The sequence below is a fragment of the Bombina bombina genome, chromosome 3 (genome assembly GCF_027579735.1).
Source record: "Bombina bombina isolate aBomBom1 chromosome 3, aBomBom1.pri, whole genome shotgun sequence".
Classification (NCBI taxonomy): domain Eukaryota; kingdom Metazoa; phylum Chordata; class Amphibia; order Anura; family Bombinatoridae; genus Bombina; species Bombina bombina.
This window is the reverse complement of record NC_069501.1, coordinates 1,085,856,300-1,085,876,818: the sequence shown is the minus strand read 5'-3', so window position 1 is coordinate 1,085,876,818 and position 20,519 is coordinate 1,085,856,300. Positions and strand designations below refer to the sequence as shown.

The following is a 20,519-nucleotide window of genomic DNA, read 5'->3' as shown; positions in this document are numbered from 1 at the left end:
AAAAGGACAGATTCCTACTCTGTCCTTTTGCACAAGCGTCTGGCAGATACTCCAGACGTTCAGGCATTTTGTCAGGCTTTGGTTAGAACCAAGCCTGTGTCTAAACCTGTTGCTCCGCCATGGAGCTTAAACCTGATTATTAAGGTTCTTCAAGGAGTTCCGTTTGAATCTCTTCATTCTATAGATATCAAACTTTTTATCTTGGAAAGTTCCTTTTTGGTAGATATTTCCTCGGCTTGTAGAGTCTCCGAGTTAACTGCTTTACAATGTGATTCTCCTTATCTGGTCCTCCGTACGGATAAGGTAGTCCTGCGTATCAAAACTGGGGTTTTTTCACCTAAGGTGGTATCCAACAAGAATATCACTCGAGAGTGTCGTTCCATTCTTTTATCCTAATCCTTCTTCAAAGATGGAACGTCTATTACACAATTTGGACGTGTTTCGTGCTTTAAAGTTTTACTTACAAGCTACTTCAGATTTTCATCAAACATTTACTTTGTTGTCTACTCTGGGCAGATGAGGTCAAAAGACTTCAGCAACCTCTTTCTTTTTGGTTAAAAGCATAATTCGTTTAGCTTATGAGACTGCTGGACAGCAGCCTCCTGAAGGGATTACAGCTCATTCTACTAGAGCTGTGGTTTTCACTTGGGCCTTTTTAAAATGAGGCTTCTGTTGAACAGATTTACAAGACGGCGTCTTGGTCTGCGCTTCATACTTTGCTTCTTCGGAGGCTATTTTTGGGAGAAAGGGGTGTGTTTTTTTTTTTTTTTTCTCCAGGCAGTGGTACCTTCCGTTTAAGTACCTGCCTTGTCCCTCCCTTCATCCGTGTACTTTAGCTTTGGTATTGGTATCCCATAAGTAATGGATGATCCGTGGACTGGATACACTTAACAAGAGAACATAATTTATGCTTACCTGATAAATTTATTTCTCTTGTAGTGTATCCAGTCCACGGCCCGCCCTGTCATTTTTAAGGCAGGTAATTTTTTCATTTAAACTAGTCACCACTGCACCCTATGGTTTTTTTCCTTTCTCTGCATGTTTTCGGTCGAATGACTGGATATGGCAGTTAGGGGAGGAGCTATATAGCAGCTCTGCTGTGGGTGAACTCTTGCAACTTCCTGTTGGGAAGGAGAATATCCCATAAGTAATGGATGATCCGTGGACTGGATACACTACAAGAGAAATAAATTTATCAGGTAAGCATAAATTATGTTTTTCATTACTAGCATCGTAAGTGATACATGTGAAAACACACAGAAAATAAAATCAACATTACACATTAAACACACATCAGTTGTTACTGCATACCCCTTGCCCAAATGTGTGACCGATGGCTTCTCAGGTCTATCTCTCCAGTGAAAATTAATGACACCCTCTGTGTGGGTATTGGGGACTCATAAAGAATGGATGCAGTATGACAATTTTGTGTATGATGCTAATCATGAGACAGTATATGCTTCAGAATTGTGCACTGTCAGTTACCCATAAGGGATATGTTACAGTAGGGGTGAAGTACACCCGGTCCCAGTACTATACAATGTAATCTAATAAGAATGGAAGTCAGTGTAGAGATCATACAATACCTCACTTGTGGGTTAACTAGCTTGCCCCTTATTTATAGTTATCTTTCATCTGAATTAAGGTGTTGCAACTTGTGTGCCGGGAAACGGCAACATTATTACGATTGTTTGATGAATGTCAATTTCATGACATTGAGGGCTTAGCTCTCAATTCGATATTACCAAAAGCAATGAAAGGGCATTACTTTAAATATGCCTAGAGTCTCTCAAGCTTGTTGTTCTGAATATCTTCAAAAATATTTTTTCTTTGTATATAGTTTTTATTATTATTTTGTGATATTCCAAACTGGGTGGCCTTAGGGCTGTGGAGCATTTATCACTCCTGGCTGGTACTTGTAAACATCAGGCCTAAGTTTTCAGAGCTATCTCGGACACCGTAGATGGAATGTGCATGTGGGTATGTTTATCCGGGTTGCCATGGTAACCAGCGGCAGTGCCGTGCACACAATTTCTCTGAGGTGGGAGAGAAAGACCTGAGAGAGTACGTTCTAAATAAGCCATCGGTCACACATTTGGGCAAGGGGAATGCAGTAACAACTGATGTGTGTTTAATGCGTAATGATTTTATTTTCTTTGTGTTTTCACATGTATCACTTACGATGCTAGTAATGAAAAAGTATATGTTGACTCACAGTTTGAAGTGGTTCATTAGCATTAAGATATGATTGGTGCTAAAGGTTAGATCACATTTGAAAATTTAACTTGTTGAAATCGGATAATATATTATTTTGACATTCCCATACCGGTAGTGCTTAGACTCATAGAACCTCTGGTTTTTTTCCAGCTTAATGCCGATGGGTTTGAATTCACTGATTACACACAGGTATTGCTTGTTAATTTGTTTTTGCATTTTGTATGTATAAATTAGCCACATTTTCACTTTTATGTTATGCTGATGAAGGGGAAGATATCCCTGAAAACGTTACATCAATAAAACAAATCTTTGTTTTCACTTTGATTGAGAAGACCTGTGAGTGCATTTACTTTTCAAGGAATATATATATAGATAGATAGATATAGATATAGATATAGATATAGATATAGATATAGATATAGATATAGATATAGATATAGATAGATAGATCTATTCAAAAGATGGTAAAAAAATAAGTTATGATATAGATCAGTTTATCACATGTAACAGCAAAAATGTGGTTTACATGCTACTTTGTTCATGTGATCTGATTTTTATATAGGACGTACCTCTAGATTACTGAAAACTAAACTCAATAAAAAAAAATATATATATGATGTCACAGGAGGTGTTGTTCCCCCTGTTCTGATTCTTCTATTGTTTTTACCATGTTGCTGTATGAGGATTTTGCTTTTACTCGTTAGTAAAATAAAGACTGGCTTTTTATCTATCCCTGGTGTGCCGAGGAGTTTCCTTGTGTATATATATATATATATATATATATATATATATATATATATATATATATATATATATATATATATATATATATATATATATATATATATATATATATATATATATATATATATATATATATATATATATATATATATATATTCCAAATCATACTTTCTCTTGTAAGGTGTATCCAGTCCACGGGTTCATCCATTACTTGTGGGATATTCTCCTTCCCAACAGGAGTTGCAAGAGGATACCCACAGCAGAGCTGTCTATATATAGCTCCTCCCCTAACTGCAACCCCCAGTCATTCTCTTGCAACTCTTGACAAGATAGGAAGTATAAGAGATGTGGTGACTTAGTGTAGTTTTTACCTTCAATCAAGAGTTTGTTATTTTTAAACAGTACCGGCGTCGTACTGTTTTACTCCCAGGCAGAAATTAAAAGAAGAATCTGCCTGGAGGTTGATGATCTTAGCGGTTTGTAACTAAGGTCCCTGCTTTTCTCACGCATAACTGAAGAGTATGGGAAAGACTTCAGTTGGGGGAACGGTTTGCAGTTTACCTGCTTTGAGGTATGTTCAGTATATTTATTTCTAGAGAGATAAGATCTAGAAAATGCTCTGGGGCTAGAAGAAATACAGAGCACTCTGACGCTTTAGTAGCTATGTCTGATATCCCCTCACAATATGCAGAAGCTGAGGCAGGAGAGCTTTTATCTGTGGGTGATTTTTCTGACTCGGGGAAGATGCTTCAAGCTTAAATTTAAATGTAGACATATCAGAATCAGGTTGAACACCTCTGCGTGTTGCTCAGGGAGGTTTTAGCTACTCTGGATGACTGTGACACCATTATAGTGCCAGAGAAATTGTGTAGATTGGATAAATACTATGCAGTGCCTGTTTACACTGATGGTTTTTCCAATACCTAAGAAGTTTTCAGAAATTATTACTAAGGAATGGGATAGACCAGGTGTACAGTTTTCTCCCCCTCCTATTTTTAAGAAAATGTTTCCAATAGATGCCGCTACACGGGACTTATGGCAAACGGTCCCTAAGGTGGAGGGAGCAGTTTCTACCCTAGCTAAGCGTACAACTATCCCTGTTGAGGACAGTTGTGCTTTCCTAGATCCAATGGATAAAAAGTTAGAGGGTTACCTTAAGAACATTTTTATTCAACTGGGTTTTATTCTCCAGCCTCTTGCATGCATTGCCCCGGCCACTGCTGCTGCGGCCTTCTGGTTTGAGTCTCTGGAAGAGGCCTTACAGGTAGAAACCCCATTGGATGATATACTTGACAAGCTTAAAGCGCTTAAGCTAGCCAATTAATTTGTTTCTGACGCCGTTGTTCATTTAACCAAACTAACGGTTAAGAACTCAGGTTTTGCTATTCAGGCACGTAGGGTGCTATGGCTTAAATCCTGGTCAGCTGACGTTACTTCAAAGTCTAAGCTTCTCAACATTCCCTTCAAGGGGCAGACCCTATTCGGGCCTGGACTGAAGGAGATCATTTCTGATATTACTGGAGGAAAAGGTCATGCCCTTCCTCAGGATAGGTCTAACAAATTAAGGACCAAACAAGCTAATTTTCGTGCCTTTCGAAACTTTAAGACTAGCGCGGTATCAACTTCCTCTAATACAAAACAAGAGGGAAATTTTGCCCAGTCCAAGCCGGTCTGGAGACCTAACCAGGCTTGGAACAAAGGTAAGCAGGCCAAAAAGCCTGCTGCTGCCTCTAAGACAGCATGAAAGATCGGCCCCCGATCCGGTAACGGATCTAGTAGGGGGGCAGACTTTCTCTCTTCGCCCAGGCTTGGGCAAGAGATGTCCAGGATCCCTGGGCGTTGGAAATTGTGTCCCAGGGATATCTTCTGGACTTCAAAGCTTCTTCCCCAAAAGGAAGATTTCACCTTTCACAATTATCTGCAAACCAGATAAAGAGAGAGGCATTCTTACATTGTGTTCAAGACCTCCTAGTTATGGGAGTGATCCACCCAGTTCCAAAGGAGGAACAGGGGCAAGGCTTCTATTCAAATCTATTTATTTGTGGTTCCCAAGAAAGAGTGAACCTTCAGACCAATCTTGGATCTCAAGATCCTAAACAAATTTCTCAGGGTTCCATCTTTCAAGATGGAGACTATTAGAACCATCCTACCTATGATCCAGGAGGGTCAATACATGACTACCGTGGACTTAAAGGATTCTTATCTTCACATTCCGATACACAAAGATCATCATCGGTTTCTCAGGTTCGCCTTCCTAGACGGGCATTACCAGTTTGTGGCTCTTCCCTTTGGGTTAGCTACGGCACCAAGAATCTTTACGAAGGTTCTGGGGTCACTTCTGGCGGTCCTAAGGCCGCGGGGCATAGCAGTAGCCCCTTACTTAGACGACATTCTGATACAGGCGTCGAATTTCCAAATTGCCAAGTCCCATACGGACATTGTTCTGGCATTCCTGAGGTCTCATGGGTGGAAAGTGAACGTAAAGAAGAGTTCTCTATCCCCTCTCACAAGAGTTTCCTTCCTGGGAACTCTGATAGACTCTGTAGAAATGAGGATTTACCTGACAGAGGACAGGTTGTCAAAACTTCTTCTAAATTCCTGCCGTGTTCTTTATTCTACTTCTCGCCCTTCAGTGGCTCAGTGTATGGAAGTAATCGGCTTAATGGTAGCGGCAATGGACATAGTTCCGTTTGCCCGCCTACATCTCAGCCCGCTGCAACTTTGCATACTCAGTCAGTGGAAAGGGGATTACACAGATTTGTCCCCTCTACTAAATCTGGATCAAGAGACCAGGGATTCTCTTCTCTGGTGGCTATCTCGGGTCCATCTGTCCAAAGGTATGACCTTCCGCAGGCCAGATTGGACAATAGTAACAGATGCCAGCCTTCTGGGCTGGGGTGCAGTCTGGAATTCTCTGAAGGCTCAGGGGTCGTGGACTCAGGAGGAGGCACTCCTTCCGATAAACATTCTGGAACGAAGAGCGATATTCAATGCTCTTCAGCCTTGGCCTCGGCTAGCGGCAGTGAGGTTCATCAGATTTCTGTCGGACAACATCACGACTGTAGCTTACATCAACCATCAAGGGGGAACAAGGAATTCCCTAGCGATGTTGGAGGTTTCAAAGATAATTCGATGGGCAGAGATTCACTCTTGCCATCTATCGGCTATCCATATCCCAGGAGTAGAGAACTGGGAGGCAGATTTTCTAAGTCGTCAGACTTTTCATCCGCGGGATTGGGAGCTCCATCCGGAGGTGTTTGCACAGTTGATTCAACGTTGGGGCAAACCAGAACTGGATCTGATGGCGTCTCGTCAGAATGCCAAGCTTCCTTGTTACGGATCCAGGTCCAGGGATCCCAAGGCAGCGCTGATAGATGCTCTAGCAGCACCTTGGTCCTTCAACCTGGCTTATGTGTTTCCTCTGCTCCCTCGTCTGATTGCCAAGGTCAAGCAGGAGAGAGCATCAGTGATTTTTGATAGCACCTGCATGGCCACGCAGGACTTGGTATGCAGATCTGGTGGACATGTCATCCTTTCCACCATGGACTCTGCCTCTGAGACAGGACCTTCTACTTCATGGTCCTTTCAACCATCCAAATCTAATTTCTCTGCGGCTGACTGCTTGGAGATTGACCGCTTGATTTTATCAAAGCGTGGTTTCTCCGAGTCGGTCATTGATACCTTAATACAGCCGCGAAAGCCTGTCACCAGGAAAATCTATCATAAGATATGGTGTAAATATCTTCATTGGTGTGAATCCAAGGGTTACTCATGGAGTAAGGTCAGGATTCCTAGGATATTATCTTTTCTCCAAGATGGATTGAAGAAGGGTTTGTCAGCGAGTTCCTTAAAGGGACAGATTTCTGCTCTGTCTATTGTTTTGCACAAACGTCTGGCTGAGGTTCCAGACGTGCAGGCGTTTTGTCAGGCTTTAGTCAGAATCAAGCCTGTGTTTAAAGCTGTTGCTCCGCCATGGAGTTTAAATTTAGTTCTTCAAGGGGTTCCGTTTGAACCTTTGCATTCCATAGATATTAAGCTCTTATCTTGGAAAGTTCTGTTTTTAGTAACTATCTCCTCTGCTCGAAGAGTTTCGGAGTTATCTGCTTTACAATGTGATTCCCCTTATCTCATTTTTCATGCAGATAAGGTAGTGTTACGTACCAAACCTGGTTTTCTACCTAAGGTGGTATCTATGACTATTATAAATGCAATTAAATTAAACAGTTTTTAAGACAAAATTAAGCTTTTACATACCTTATTTTTTAGCAATAAACTATCATGAAATGAGCAGTAATGACTGCCCATAAAATGAGGCATGGCTTATGTAATCCAGCATCCGCTCCCCAACCAATGGTGAAGTGGCTGGATCCCTTCATTTCAATATTGCCTTCAGTCAACATCGCATGCGCAGTCTCGATGTTAATGCATTGTACAGCTGTTCACACAGCCTATTCATCTGTATTGCAGGGGCAGCTTGAGCTTCACACAGGCAAATGAGAGGAGACAGGGAATAATAAAATAACCTTAGCTGAGACTAGCTGTGCAAGACTTTGCTGCTGCTTTTGTCCCAGTTCAGCCCTACACTAACGAGAGCAGCGTTTATACTAGAATTCTTCACGGACTGTGATTAAGTGCATCTTTGCTTCAAGTTCAGACTTTGAATACAGCAGCAGTGTGAAAGCTCTGTTTATTTAAACTGTCCGGGTTATCTCTCCCTTGCTGTGTTTGATTAGAGAGGGCTCCAATTCCACATGAAAGCAAACACAGCAAGAGGGAGGGGGAGATGAGTCCGACAGTGTAAATAAACAGAGCGCTCATACTCATGCTGTGAATGTCACAAGCACAGATGCACTTAATCACAAACAGGGAAGAATCGGAGCATACACACTGTTGATGCCGGCCGGTTTCTGAGATACTGTAATACAAATCTGTCAGGTGGCTAGAGATGCCGCTCTAGTAACTTGTGTTCCTGTCTCCTCTCAGTAGACTGCTGAAAGCGCTGCTGGAGACAGGGGGGCGAGTCTGCGCATGTGCTATCAATGTAAATAGTTTAATTGCGCATGCGGGCCGCCATAATGTTTCTACCTAGGTAGAACATCGTAACATGCTGCATAATAAGTAGTAGAAAATGGGTTTGGCGCAAAATGTTTCAATTAAAATTTCAAGAAATGGAAAGAAAACTGTACAAAGGTCCCAATTACAAAAGGCTTTATTATAAAAAGAAGTTTTGAATGAGTTGAAAATTATTTTTTGGGTTTACTATCCCTTTAATACAAGATGGGGCCAGTATCAGAAGTCCAAGCTATAAAACCCATGCATGCAATTTAATACAGAACATTTTATTATATTATGAATGCTTCGTAACCTAATACAGGTGATCCTACAATGATCCCCATATTACTAACTGTTGAAATGGCCTCTCCATATCTACTTGGCTAAATACAGTCTCTAGCTTTTTTTTTGGCGTATCACAATGCTAAATGCCTGACTTCTTGTTTTCTGGATTTTTTTTTCCCCCCTTTCGCACAGGTTAATAAAGAGAATATTGTATCTGCCAGAAGCAAAAGTGCGCCTGTTCATAGACAAAGCAGCCTTCAGAGATCTGCTTTGCACATAGATCTTGCAGTAAAAAAGAATCCTATTTCTGTTAATACAGTGGTAACAAAAGGAGAGAGGAAGGAGACTAGAGGCGTGTCCGTTAGCCAGTCTTTCTTAAAATCAAAATTTTTTAAAGAAAAACAGCTGATAGATGAAAAAATAAATGCTAAGGCTAACAAACTACCAGAGAAACCTGCTAAACCCGTGCTTGGTACATATCGTGGTAAGGTTGTCCAATCAAAGATTAACTCCTTTAGGAAGCCCTCTGATGGCAATGAGACCAACAGTTCTACACAGGATAAAAAGCAGCAAGTAAATTCTTCCAAGACTGCACCCAGCAGACCAACCTCAAATGTTGCTGTTAAGCAAGTTCCTAAATCTGCTGCAGTTGGATCTACCAGGCAAAGTGTCCCTGCTCCTTCCAACACAAGATCACAGTTGAGAACATCTAATGTTGTAAAGAACAGGCCAGAACTCGGAACTACAAAGGTCTACACTACTTCACAAAGCCAAATAAAGTCTGTTGGTGTAAATGTACTGCAGAAACCAGGTCCTACCAGAAACCCAAAGCCAACTGGGCACGTGATGCCACAAACTGATTTGAACAGGAGGAGGACTGTGGCTGGTCCACAAAGTGCAAGGCCTGCTCCTCAGCATAGAAAAACTACTTCACAGCCAGTTGCTCCTGTTAATAAATTCCCAAAAGCAAAAGAGACTGCTGAAGAACGAAAGTAAGTATTTGTTATGCTGGAATATTTGCAAAGCTTTATGACTGGATTTCTGATTACAACTTTGGCATTGCAGTTTAACAGAACACCTTAAAGGTACATGAAACTCAAAAAAATGATTTCATGATTCAGATAGAAAATACAATTCTAAACCACTTTCTAATTTACTTCTATTATCTAATTGGTTTCATTCTCTTGTTATCAAGGAGCAGCAATGCACTACTGGTTTCTAACTGAACACATGGGTGAGCCAATAAAAAAAAAAAAAAAGAAAAAAAAAAGTGTGTATATTATATATTAATTACCCCTAGAACCTAGTTTCTCTGCTGATCCTGAGCTTGCCTAGATAAACCTTTCAGCAAATAACAAGAGAAGGAAGCATATTAAATAATATAAGTAAATTAGAAAGTAGTTTTTAAAATTGTACTCTATCTGAATCATGAAAGGGAAAAAAAGTGGATTTCATGTCCCTTTAAGACAGACATCCTCAAACGTGTCCCCCCCAGAGGTTTTGGAACTACATTTCCCATGATGCTCAGCCAGCATATCAGCTGGCTGAGCATTATGGGAAATGTAGTTCCAAAACCTCTGGGGGGACACGTTTGAGGATGTCGGCCTTAAAGGGGCATTCCGGTCAAAATTAAAATGCACATAGATGAATTACATATTTAAATATAGAAACCTATTTGCCAAAAATGCTTTTTCTCTGCACATGCATGTTAAGCATAGCTGGATATTCTCAGTGTACCAGCATTTTAAATACTGCAACTGCTTAGAGCACCAGTGGTACTTGTATCATCTGGTAATGACTCAATCTGTTATTTGCTGGCATGATACAAGTCCCTTAGGCTCCCTGAGCAAGTGCTCTGTATTAAATGCTGGTGCATGGAGCATATTTAAATACACATTTGAAACGGCAAAAATGCTTCTACTAAAAGCAATAGCTAATACATGTATATTGCAAAAATGCTTCTGTTCAAAACTGAAATGTATCCATGTTGATTCCAATTTTGGCTAGAATGTCCCTTTTAAGAGGTCAGAAAGATGGTTACTACTTTAGGTATGCTTCAATTACAATAAAATGGCTGCAGCATCTTGTATTGAGATCTACAGTAAATTGTGCTTGTAGCCTTCTCAACAGTAAGTCACAGTACCAGAAACGCACATTCTAAAGAAGCACTGCTCCATAAACGTGCACAAGTAGAAAGCTGGATAATTTGACACTATTGTTTCCAGTAAAGTGAAGTCTGACCTAGTGACTGGAGGAGGGTGGCTAATATATGTTGTACTGCAGCTTAAATCTTTGAGTAAAATGTGTAGGGATCATGAAATATATATTTGTTTGTTTTAATAATAAACAACATTAATTTCTCCAACATTGGTGTGTCCGGTCCACAGCGTCATCCTTACTTGTGGGAATATCTCTTCCCCAACAGGAAATGGCAAAGAGTCCCAGCAAAGCTGGCCATATAGTCCCTCCTAGGCTCCGCCCACCCCAGTCATTCTCTTTGCCGTTGCACAGGCAACATCTCCACGGAGATGGTTAAGAGTATGTGGTGTTTAAATGTAGTTTTTTTATTCTACTATCAAGAGTTTGTTATTTTAAAATAGTGCTGGTATGTACTATTTACTCTGAAACAGAAAAAGATGAAGATTTCTGTTTGTGAGAGGAAGATAATTTTAGCAGACAGTAACTAAAATCGATTGCTGTTTCCACATAGGACTGTTGAGATGAAGTAACTTCAGTTGGGGGAAACAGTTAGCAGACTTTTCTGCTTAAGGTATGACTAGCCATATTTCTAACAAGACTGTGTAATGCTGGAAGGCTGTCATTTCCCCTCATGGGGACCGGTAAGCCATTTTCTTAGTTTCAACAGAATAAAGGGCTTAATATGGACTATAAAACTGGTAGACACTTTTATGGGCTAAATCGATTGCTTTATTTGGACATTTTATACATGTTTATGCTGGTATTTCACATTTATAAACTTGGAACGTTTTTTAACGTCAGGCACTATGTTAGACACCTTTTCCAGTCAGGAAGGGCCTTCTCAGTTGTAGGCTGAGCCTCATTTTCGTGCCATTATTGCGCAGTTGTTTTTGAGAGCAAGACATGCAGATGCATGTGTGAGGACCTGAAAATAGTTGGAAAAGTTTCTAGAAGGCATCATTTGGTATCGTATTCCCCTCTGGGCTTGGTTAGGTCACAGCAAAGACTGTAGCTGGGACTGTATAGGGGTTAATTTTGTAAACGGCTCCGGTTCCGTTATTTTAAGGGTTAAAGCTCTGAAAATTGGTATGCAATACGTTTAATGCTTTAAGACACTGTGGTGAAATTTTGGTAAATTTTGAACAATTCCTTCATACTTTTTCACATATTCAGTAATAAAGTGTACTCTGTTTAAAATTTAAAGAGACAGTAACTGTTTTGTTTTAAAACTGTTTTTGTTCTTTATTGACAAGTTTAAGCCTGTTTAACATGTCTGTGCCTTCGGATAAGCTATGTTCTATATGTATGAAAGCCAATGTGTCTCCCCATTCAAAATTGTGTGATAATTGTGCCATAGCGTCCAAACAAAGTAAGGACAATACTGCCACAGATAATGAAATTGCCCAAGATGATTCCTCAGATGAGGGGAGTAGACATGATACTACATTCTCCTACTGTGTCTACACCAGTTTTGCCCACGCAGGAGGCCCCTAGTGCATCTAGCGCGCCAATGCTTATTACCATGCAACAATTGGCGGCTGTAATGGATAACTCCATAGCAAATATTTTATCCAAAATGCCTGCATATCAGAGAAAGCGCGATTGCTCTGTTTTAAACACTGAAGAGCAGGAAGGCGCTGATAATAATTGTTCTGTCATACCCTCACACCTATCTGAAGTGGCCATGAGGGAGTTTTGTCAGATGGGGAAATTTCAGATTCAGGAAAAATTTCTCAACAAGCTGAAGCTGATGTTGTGACATTTTAAATTTAAATTAGAACATCTCCGCGCGCACTGCTTAAGGAGGTGTTATCTACTCTGGATGATTGTGACAACTTGGTCATTCCAGAGAAATTATGCAAGATGGACAAGTTTCTAGAGGTTCCGGTGCACCCCGACGTTTTTCCTATACCCAAGCGGGTGGCGGACATAGTGAATAAGGAGTGGGAGAAGCCCGGCATACCTTTTTGTTTCCCCCCCCCCCCCCCCCCCTATATTTAAGAAATTATTTCCTATGGTCGACCCCAGAAAGGACTTATGGCAGACAGTCCCTAAGGTCGAGGGGGCAGTTTCTACTCTAAACAAGCGAACTACTATTCCTATCGAGGATAGTTGTGCTTTCAAAGATCCTATGGATAAAAAAATTAGGTTTGCTTAAAAAGATTTTTGTACAGCAAGGTTACCTCCTACAACCCATTTCGTGCATTGTTCCTGTCACTACAGCAGCGTGGTTCTGGTTCGAGGAACTAGAAAAGTCGCTCAGTAGAGAGACTCCATATGAGGAGGTTATGGACAGAGTTCACGCACTTAAGTTGGCTAACTCCTTTATTTTGGATGCCGCTTTGCAATTAGCTAGATTAGCGGCGAAAAATTCAGGGTTTGCAATTGTGGCGCGCAGAGCGCTTTGGCTAAAGTCTTGGTCAGCGGATGTATCATCCAAGACAAAATTGCTTAACATCCCTTTCAAAGGTAAAACTCTCTTTGGGCCAGAATTGAAAGAGATTATCTCAGACATCACTGGGGGAAAGGGCCACGCCCTTCCACAAGATAGGCCTTTCAAGGCCAAGAATAAGTCTAATTTTCGTTCCTTTCGCAATTTCAGGAACGGACCGGCCTCTAATTCTGCATCCTCTAAGCAAGAGGGTAATGCCTCACAGCCCAAACCAGCCTGGAAACCTATGCAAGGGTAAGCAGGCCAAAAAGCCTGCTGCTGCTAACAAAACAGCATGAAGGAGTAGCCCCCGATCCGGGACCGGATCTAGTAGGGGGCAGACTCTCTCTCTTTGCTCAGGCTTGGGCAAGAGATGTTCAGGATCCCTGGGCACTAGAAATAGTTTCTCAGGGTTATCTTCTGGAATTCAGGGAACTACCCCCAAGGGGAAGGTTCCACATGTCTCACTTATCCTTAAACCAAATAAAGAGACAGGCGTTCTTATATTGTGTAGAAGACCTGTTAAAGATGGGAGTAATACACCCTGTTCCAAGGACGGAACAAGGAATGGGATTTTACTCAAATCTGTTCGTAGTTCCCAAAAAAGAGGGAACCTTCAGACCAATTCTCGATTTAAAGATCCTAAACAAATTTCTCAGGGTACCATCGTTCAAAATGGAAACCATTCGAACGATTCTACCCACTATCCAGGAAGGTCAATTTATGACTACCGTGGACCTAAAGGATGCGTACCTACATATTCCTATCCACAAAGAACATCATCAGTTCCTAAGGTTCGCCTTTCTGGACAAACATTACCAGTTTGTGGCCCTCCCATTCGGGTTAGCCACTGCTCCAAGGATTTTCACAAAGGTACTCGGGTCCCTTCTAGCGGTTTTAAGACCGAGGGGCATTGCAGTAGTACCGTACTTGGACGACATTCTAATACAAGCGTCGTCCCTTTCAAAAGCAAAGGCTCATACAGACATCGTTCTGGCCTTTCTCAGACCTCACGGATGGAAGGTGAACATAGAAAAAAGTTCTGTCTCCGTCAACAAGAGTTCCCTTCTTGGGAACAATAATAGATTCCTTAGAAATGAGGATTTTTCTGACAGATGTCAGAAAGTCAAAACTTCTAAGCGCTTGTCAAGTTCTTCGCTCTGTTCCATGTCCTTCCGTAGCTCAGTGCATGGAAGTAGTAGGGTTGATGGTTGCAGCAATGGACATAGTTCCTTTTGCACGAATTCATCTAAGACCATTACAACTGTGCATGCTCAAACAGTGGAATGGGGACTATACAGACTTGTCTCCAGTGATTCAAGTAGATCAGAAGACCAGAGATTCACTCCGTTGGTGGCTGACCCTGGACCATCTATCCCAGGGAATGAGCTTCCGCGGACCAGAGTGGGTCATTGTCACAACCGACGCCAGCCTAGTGGGCTGGGGCACGGTCTGGGAACCCCTGAAAGCTCAGGGACTATGGTCTCGGGAAGAGTCTCTTCTCCCGATAAACATTCTGGAACTAAGAGTGATATTCAATGCTCTCAGGGCTTGGCCTCAGCTTGCAAAGGCCAGATTCATAAGATTCCAATCAGACAACATGACGACTGTTGCGTATATCAATCATCAGGGGGGAACAAGGAGTTCCTTAGCGATGAAAGAAGTGACCAAAATAATACAATGGGCGGAGGATCACTCCTGCCATCTATCTGCGATCCACATCCCAGGTGTAGAAAACTGGGAAGCGGATTATCTGAGTCGTCAGACATTCCATCCGGGGGAGATGGAACTCCACCCGGAGATCTTTGCCCAGTTGACTCAATTATGGGGCATTCCAGACATGGATCTGATGGCGTCTCTTCAGAACTTCAAGGTTCCTTGCTACGGGTCCAGATCCAGGGATCCCAAGGCGACTCTAGTGGATGCACTAGTAGCACCTTGGACCTTCAACCTAGCTTATGTGTTTCCACCGTTTCCTCTCATTCCCAGGCTGGTAGCCAGGATCAAACCGGAGAGGGCCTTGGTGATCTTGATAGCTCCTGCGTGGCCACGCAGGACTTGGTATGCAGACCTGGTGAATGTCATTGGTTCCACCATGGAAGCTACCTTTGAGACAGGACCTTCTTGTTCAGGGTCCATTCGAACATCCAAATCTGGTCTCCCTCCAGCTGACGGCTTGGAGATTGAACGCTTGATTCTATCAAAGCGTGGGTTTTCAGATTCTGTGATAGATACTCTGGTTCAGGCCAGAAAACCAGTGACTAGAAAGATTTACCATAAAATATGGAAAAGATATATCTGTTGGTGTGAATCCAAGGGATTCCCATGGAATAAGATAAAAATTCCTAAGATTCTTTCCTTTCTGCAGGAAGGTTTGGATAAAGGATTATCTGCGAGTTCTCTAAAAGGACAGATTTCTGCTTTATCTGTCTTACTACACAAACGACTGGCAGCTGTGCCAGATGTTCAAGCATTTGTTCAGGCTCTGGTTAGAATCAAGCCTGTTTACAGACCTTTGACTCCTCCCTGGAGTCTAAATCTAGTTCTTTCAGTTCTTCAAGGGGTTCCGTTTGAACCTCTACATTCCATAGATATTAAGTTATTATCTTGGAAAGTCTTGTTTTTGGTTGCTATTTCTTCTGCTAGAAGAGTTTCAGAGTTATCTGCTCTGCAGTGTACTCCGCCCTATCTGGTGTTCCATTCAGATAAGGTTGTTTTGCGTACTAAGCCTGGTTTTCTTCCAAAGGTTGTTTCCAACAAGAATATTAACCAGGAGATAGTTGTACCTTCTTTGTGTCCGAATCCAGTTTCAAAGAAGGAACGTTTGCTACACAATTTAGATGTAGTCCGTGCTCTAAAATTCTATTTAGAAGCTACAAAAGATTTCAGACAAACATCTTCTCTGTTTGTCGTCTATTCTGGTAAAAGGAGAGGTCAAAAAGAGACTTCTACCTCTCTTTCCTTTTGGCTTAAAAGCATCATCCGATTGGCTTACGAGACTGCCGGACGGCAGCCTCCTGAAAGAATCACAGCTCACTCCACTAGGGCTGTGGCTTCCACATGGGCCTTCAAGAACGAGGCTTCTGTTGATCAGATATGTAAGGCAGCGACTTGGTCTTCACTGCACACTTTTGCCAAATTTTACAAATTTGATACTTTTGCTTCTTCGGAGGCTATTTTTGGGAGAAAGGTTTTGCAAGCCGTGGTGCCTTCCGTTTAGGTAACCTGATTTGCTCCCTCCCTTCATCCGTGTCCTAAAGCTTTGGTATTGGTTCCCACAAGTAAGGATGACGCCGTGGACCGGACACACCAATGTTGGAGAAAACAGAATTTATGCTTACCTGATAAATTACTTTCTCCAACGGTGTGTCCGGTCCACGGCCCGCCCTGGTTTTTTAATCAGGTCTGATGAATTATTTTCTCTAACTACAGTCACCACGGTACCATATGGTTTCTCCTATATTTTTCCTCCTGTCCGTCGGTCGAATGACTGGGGTGGGCGGAGCCTAGGAGGGACTATATGGCCAGCTTTGCTGGGACTCTTTGCCATTTCCTGTTGGGGAAGAGATATTCCCACAAGTAAGGATGACGCCGTGGACCGGACACATCGTTGGAGAAAGTAATTTATCAGGTAAGCATAAATTCTGTTTTCCTTTTTAAAAATGATCATAAAGTTCATGGCTATCTTCATCTACTGTTTGCATATTGAAATCGGAGTTGTCTCCCCCTGTGGGCATTATAATCTATAGTTTGGTTATTTTTAATTTAGGGCTCGTCTAGCTGAATGGAAAGCGGCAAAGGTAACTAAGAGACCTCCCACAAAAGTGATGACGTCCAATACATGTGAAGTGTCGCAAGAGGAACCAGAGAGTAAACAGCCTGTGCAACAGAAGGAGCCCACTCCAAAATTATTCTGGGCAACCATGGCAGAGGAAGATGAGCAGGAGCTCTTCACTATAAAAGTTCACAAAATGTTTGCTGAATGCCAGAAACTAATAGATGAGGTACGTCTGTTTCTTGCTTCTCTGTGCTCAGCCACAGCTCTACCGTCACATAGATCCTCACTTTGTGCACTTACCGGCTGTCGGAAGGCGACACAACAGATTTAATTAGTGAAATATTTTTTCACTCATTGATAAATTAAGCATCACTTTGTATTTTGGGTGGGTGCAGTGCTTATTATACTTAATTTGTTTGGATTTTTCTTCAGGTAGCTGGAACTATTTTCATGGTTTCCCTACACCTTTCATGAACCAGAGCATGTCGTTTAAGGCCCTTTCCAATTTACTTCCATTATCAAATTTTGAGATATATAATTTCACACTTTTGGGAAACAAAATCCTACTGAGCATGTGCACAAGCTCACGGGGTATATGTATACTAGTCTGTGATTGGCTGATGTCTGTCACATGATACAGGGTACCGGATAATGGTAGAAAATTAAATAAAAAAATGAAAGAAAAACAAATCTACTGCTTATTTGAAATTAAGTATTATTATGCACTTGTTAATGATACAATTCTACTGCTTTGAGTGGTCTTTAAGTTGAACATAAGTGCAAGAAAGACAATGATCCAATGTGTTAAAACATTTGTTTGCTTATAACTGTGCTTAAAGGGACGGTGTTCAACAAAATGATTGTTGTTTAAAAGGATAGATAATGCCTTTACAACCTATTCCATAGCTTTGCACAACCAGCATTGTTATATTAATGTAGTTTGTGATATTTTAAACCTCTAAATGTGTGCCTGTTTCTAAGCCACTACAGAGAGCCTCTTATCACATGCTTTTTTTTATTAGCTTTTCACAACAAGACACTGCTAATGTGTGCTGTCTAAGTAACGTTGTGCTCACTCCTGTGGAGTTGTGCCGGGCACAGCACTAATTGGCTAAAATGCAAGTCGATCGATAATATAGCCTTGACATAAGACTGTCTGTCTGTGAACGGCTTAGATACAAGGTAATCACATTGGTCAAAAATATAACTATGTATAAGTTGTGCAACTAACACTGCTGCTCTGTGGGTCCCAATCAGCACTTCTGTGTTTAACTCATTTTGCAGGGGTTACACACACAGAGCAGGGTCAATATTCTTCAAAATAAAGGATTAGAGCATGTAATATTTTCAACTATTAAGGGCCTTAAAGAGAACAAAGTTTATCTAAAGTCTATTGCATTGGGTTTTTTTTTTTTTTTTTTTTTTTTCAGATTCTTGCACTTTCAAGACTTAAGTAAATGAATTTGTTTTGATTGTAAGTCTTGCTATGTTAATGCTTTTATTTCTCAACTATATCCCTCTTTTTGGTTGTTTGTTTGAGGGGGGGGTTCTCGACAACTGAAAATATTACAATATCTAATAGCTGGATTGGTAATTTTTCTTAATTCCTTCCCTCTTTCCTTTAAGAATTTACCAAAAGAAGAGATTCTTGGCATATTGGAGACTCAGATCCAAAGTGTTCCAGAAGCCAAAAAGATTTCGAAGTACTGGGAATGTCTAGCACATCTTGAGAAACGTGAAGGCCAACTTGATAAGGTCATTTCAATCTGCGAAGAAGCTGTAACAGCTGGTGCCCAGGTAAGTTAAGAATAATGGAACACACTGCTAATATATCTCAGAGCATGTCACCATTTACTTACATAAAAATCATATTTAAAGCAGTTATCACCTCATATTAACTAAGAATGTGAATTTTGTATATCATAACATTGTTTCTAGAATATTCACAAGTAAATGTATGAATAAAAAAAAATACAGAATTCACACATTTCTTTTTTATATTTTCTTCCCATTCAAGCCACTAGATGAGCTGAGAAATATTCTTGCAGATGCTTTGGAAAGCCTTAAACTTACATCTGATGCAGGTGGGTATTTTTATCTGTACTTGGCCAAGTGCTTTCCGTCTATCCCTTAATGTCATTTGTTTTAGTCCTTTCTATCATTGTACATTGCGTACAACAGATCTCTGGATGCAATATGTAAGATGAGATCAGTCCAGACAACTACGGGAAGAGTATTAAATAGACATTGGAAGAAAGGGCTAATATTTTAAATGTATGATGGGGTTTGTTTATTTTTTTTCTAGATGTTTTCTCTAAACTTTGCAATACTATCTCCTCCCCTGAGATCAGGTTCCTTAGTATGTTATACAGATGGAGCACTTGCTTACATAAGCACTAAATAACAGTGTTTTTGTTTTCTGACTAATACTCACACAAAAAAATGCTCAAGTTAAAGTGTTTGTTTTTGGGGGTTTTAAGCCTGAAATTAAAATGAGTTTAGCATTAACAATATATTGCATTTAGTTTGTGCCTGAATCATAGACCTCGTTCCATTTTCCTTCCTAAGATAGGGAGTGTCAACAGCTTCATTCCTTACTGTTGGGAAATACAACACCTGGCCACCAGGAGGAGGCAAAGACACCCCATCCAAACTATCTTTTAAAACAATAACAATTCTATGGTTGACTGTCCCTTTAAATACCCTCCCACTTCCTCATTAACCTCAGTCATTCTTTGCCTTTCGTCACGTTAGGAGGTGGCAGCGAAGTGTTGGAAGATTCGGAGAGTCCCTGAAAAAGGGTATCTGCCCTTCAAGATAGGACTGGAGTTTTAAGTAGTCATGTCAACCTCTCAGTGAGAGTATTGATGAAAGCTAGAGTCTGGAGATGCAGGATAAGTTTTTCTGCAAAACCATCTTGACTACTGCTAACAGCTCCTAAGCAATCAGTGTTGACAAGTTTCACTGCCTGCTTTCTTTCACTCAAGTCCATGTCAGGAGCGCTGCTATAAGACTGTCACACTTGAGAGGCTGTGTTCTGTTCCACAGCATGGATCCTGGAGGTAAGAGTTTTTAAATTTTTACACCTAAAACGCTGTAACAGTGTCAGTGTGGCTCCTTTATACCTTGATAGGATCCAGGGTTAATATCCTCTGAAGGGGGTGGTTAATTAGTGTATTATTTACATACCGCTTTGTGTTGGCGGGGGGGGGGGTTCCCCTGGGCTGATAGACTTTTTTTTTTTTTTTTTGGCTGGAACGAACAGGTTTCACTTTGTTTTTTAAAGTGTTGCACAGCTCCTATTACTTGCTGTACTTGTAATAACACTCCATGTGATCGGGTGTGGTCTATGTTCATTTCCTCCATTCCGGCTGAGACTTGAACCTGAGGAGAGCGTTTCCTCTGTTAACTGTCTGGATCTAATAGGAGGTGAATGCCCCAGCCATTGGGAGTATAAAGGTGCAGTTTTCTATAATAAAAAATGTGTCCTTCTGTGGGTATAGCCTGAGCTATGGAGGACTCTGACATGTTAGAAGGTTACTCCCTTCTGTACTAAATTATACCTGTTTATATTGTGAGGAGGCTGTGGTTTTCCCGCCCACTCAATTCTGTTCCACATGTCTTAACACCGTTATAAAGTCTAAAAAGGGAGACAAGCCTGCTAAAGCTCTTAGTCCCTCTGAGCCGTCTACCTCTCAGGACTCGGCGTCCCGTGAGATTGCTACCCTTGCTACATTATCCACTCCACATGCAGTTCCCCGTAGCACATCTAATCCTCCATCCGGAGAGGGCCTTCTTCCTGGGGACTTTGCA

The 20,519-nt window shown here is 41.2% G+C and overlaps 1 protein-coding gene across 1 annotated transcript in view; it reads left to right on the top strand.

Moving 5' to 3' along the window:
• The window catches only part of CKAP2 (cytoskeleton associated protein 2), a 79,435-nt gene that overhangs the window by 29,236 nt on the left and 29,680 nt on the right, over positions 1-20,519 (top strand). The window contains exons 4-7 of the mRNA XM_053708388.1: positions 8,491-9,290; positions 16,698-16,932; positions 18,333-18,503; positions 18,724-18,790. Of these exons, the coding sequence (XP_053564363.1) occupies positions 8,491-9,290; positions 16,698-16,932; positions 18,333-18,503; positions 18,724-18,790 (1,273 nt within the window). The remainder of the gene's footprint in view (positions 1-8,490; positions 9,291-16,697; positions 16,933-18,332; positions 18,504-18,723; positions 18,791-20,519) is intronic.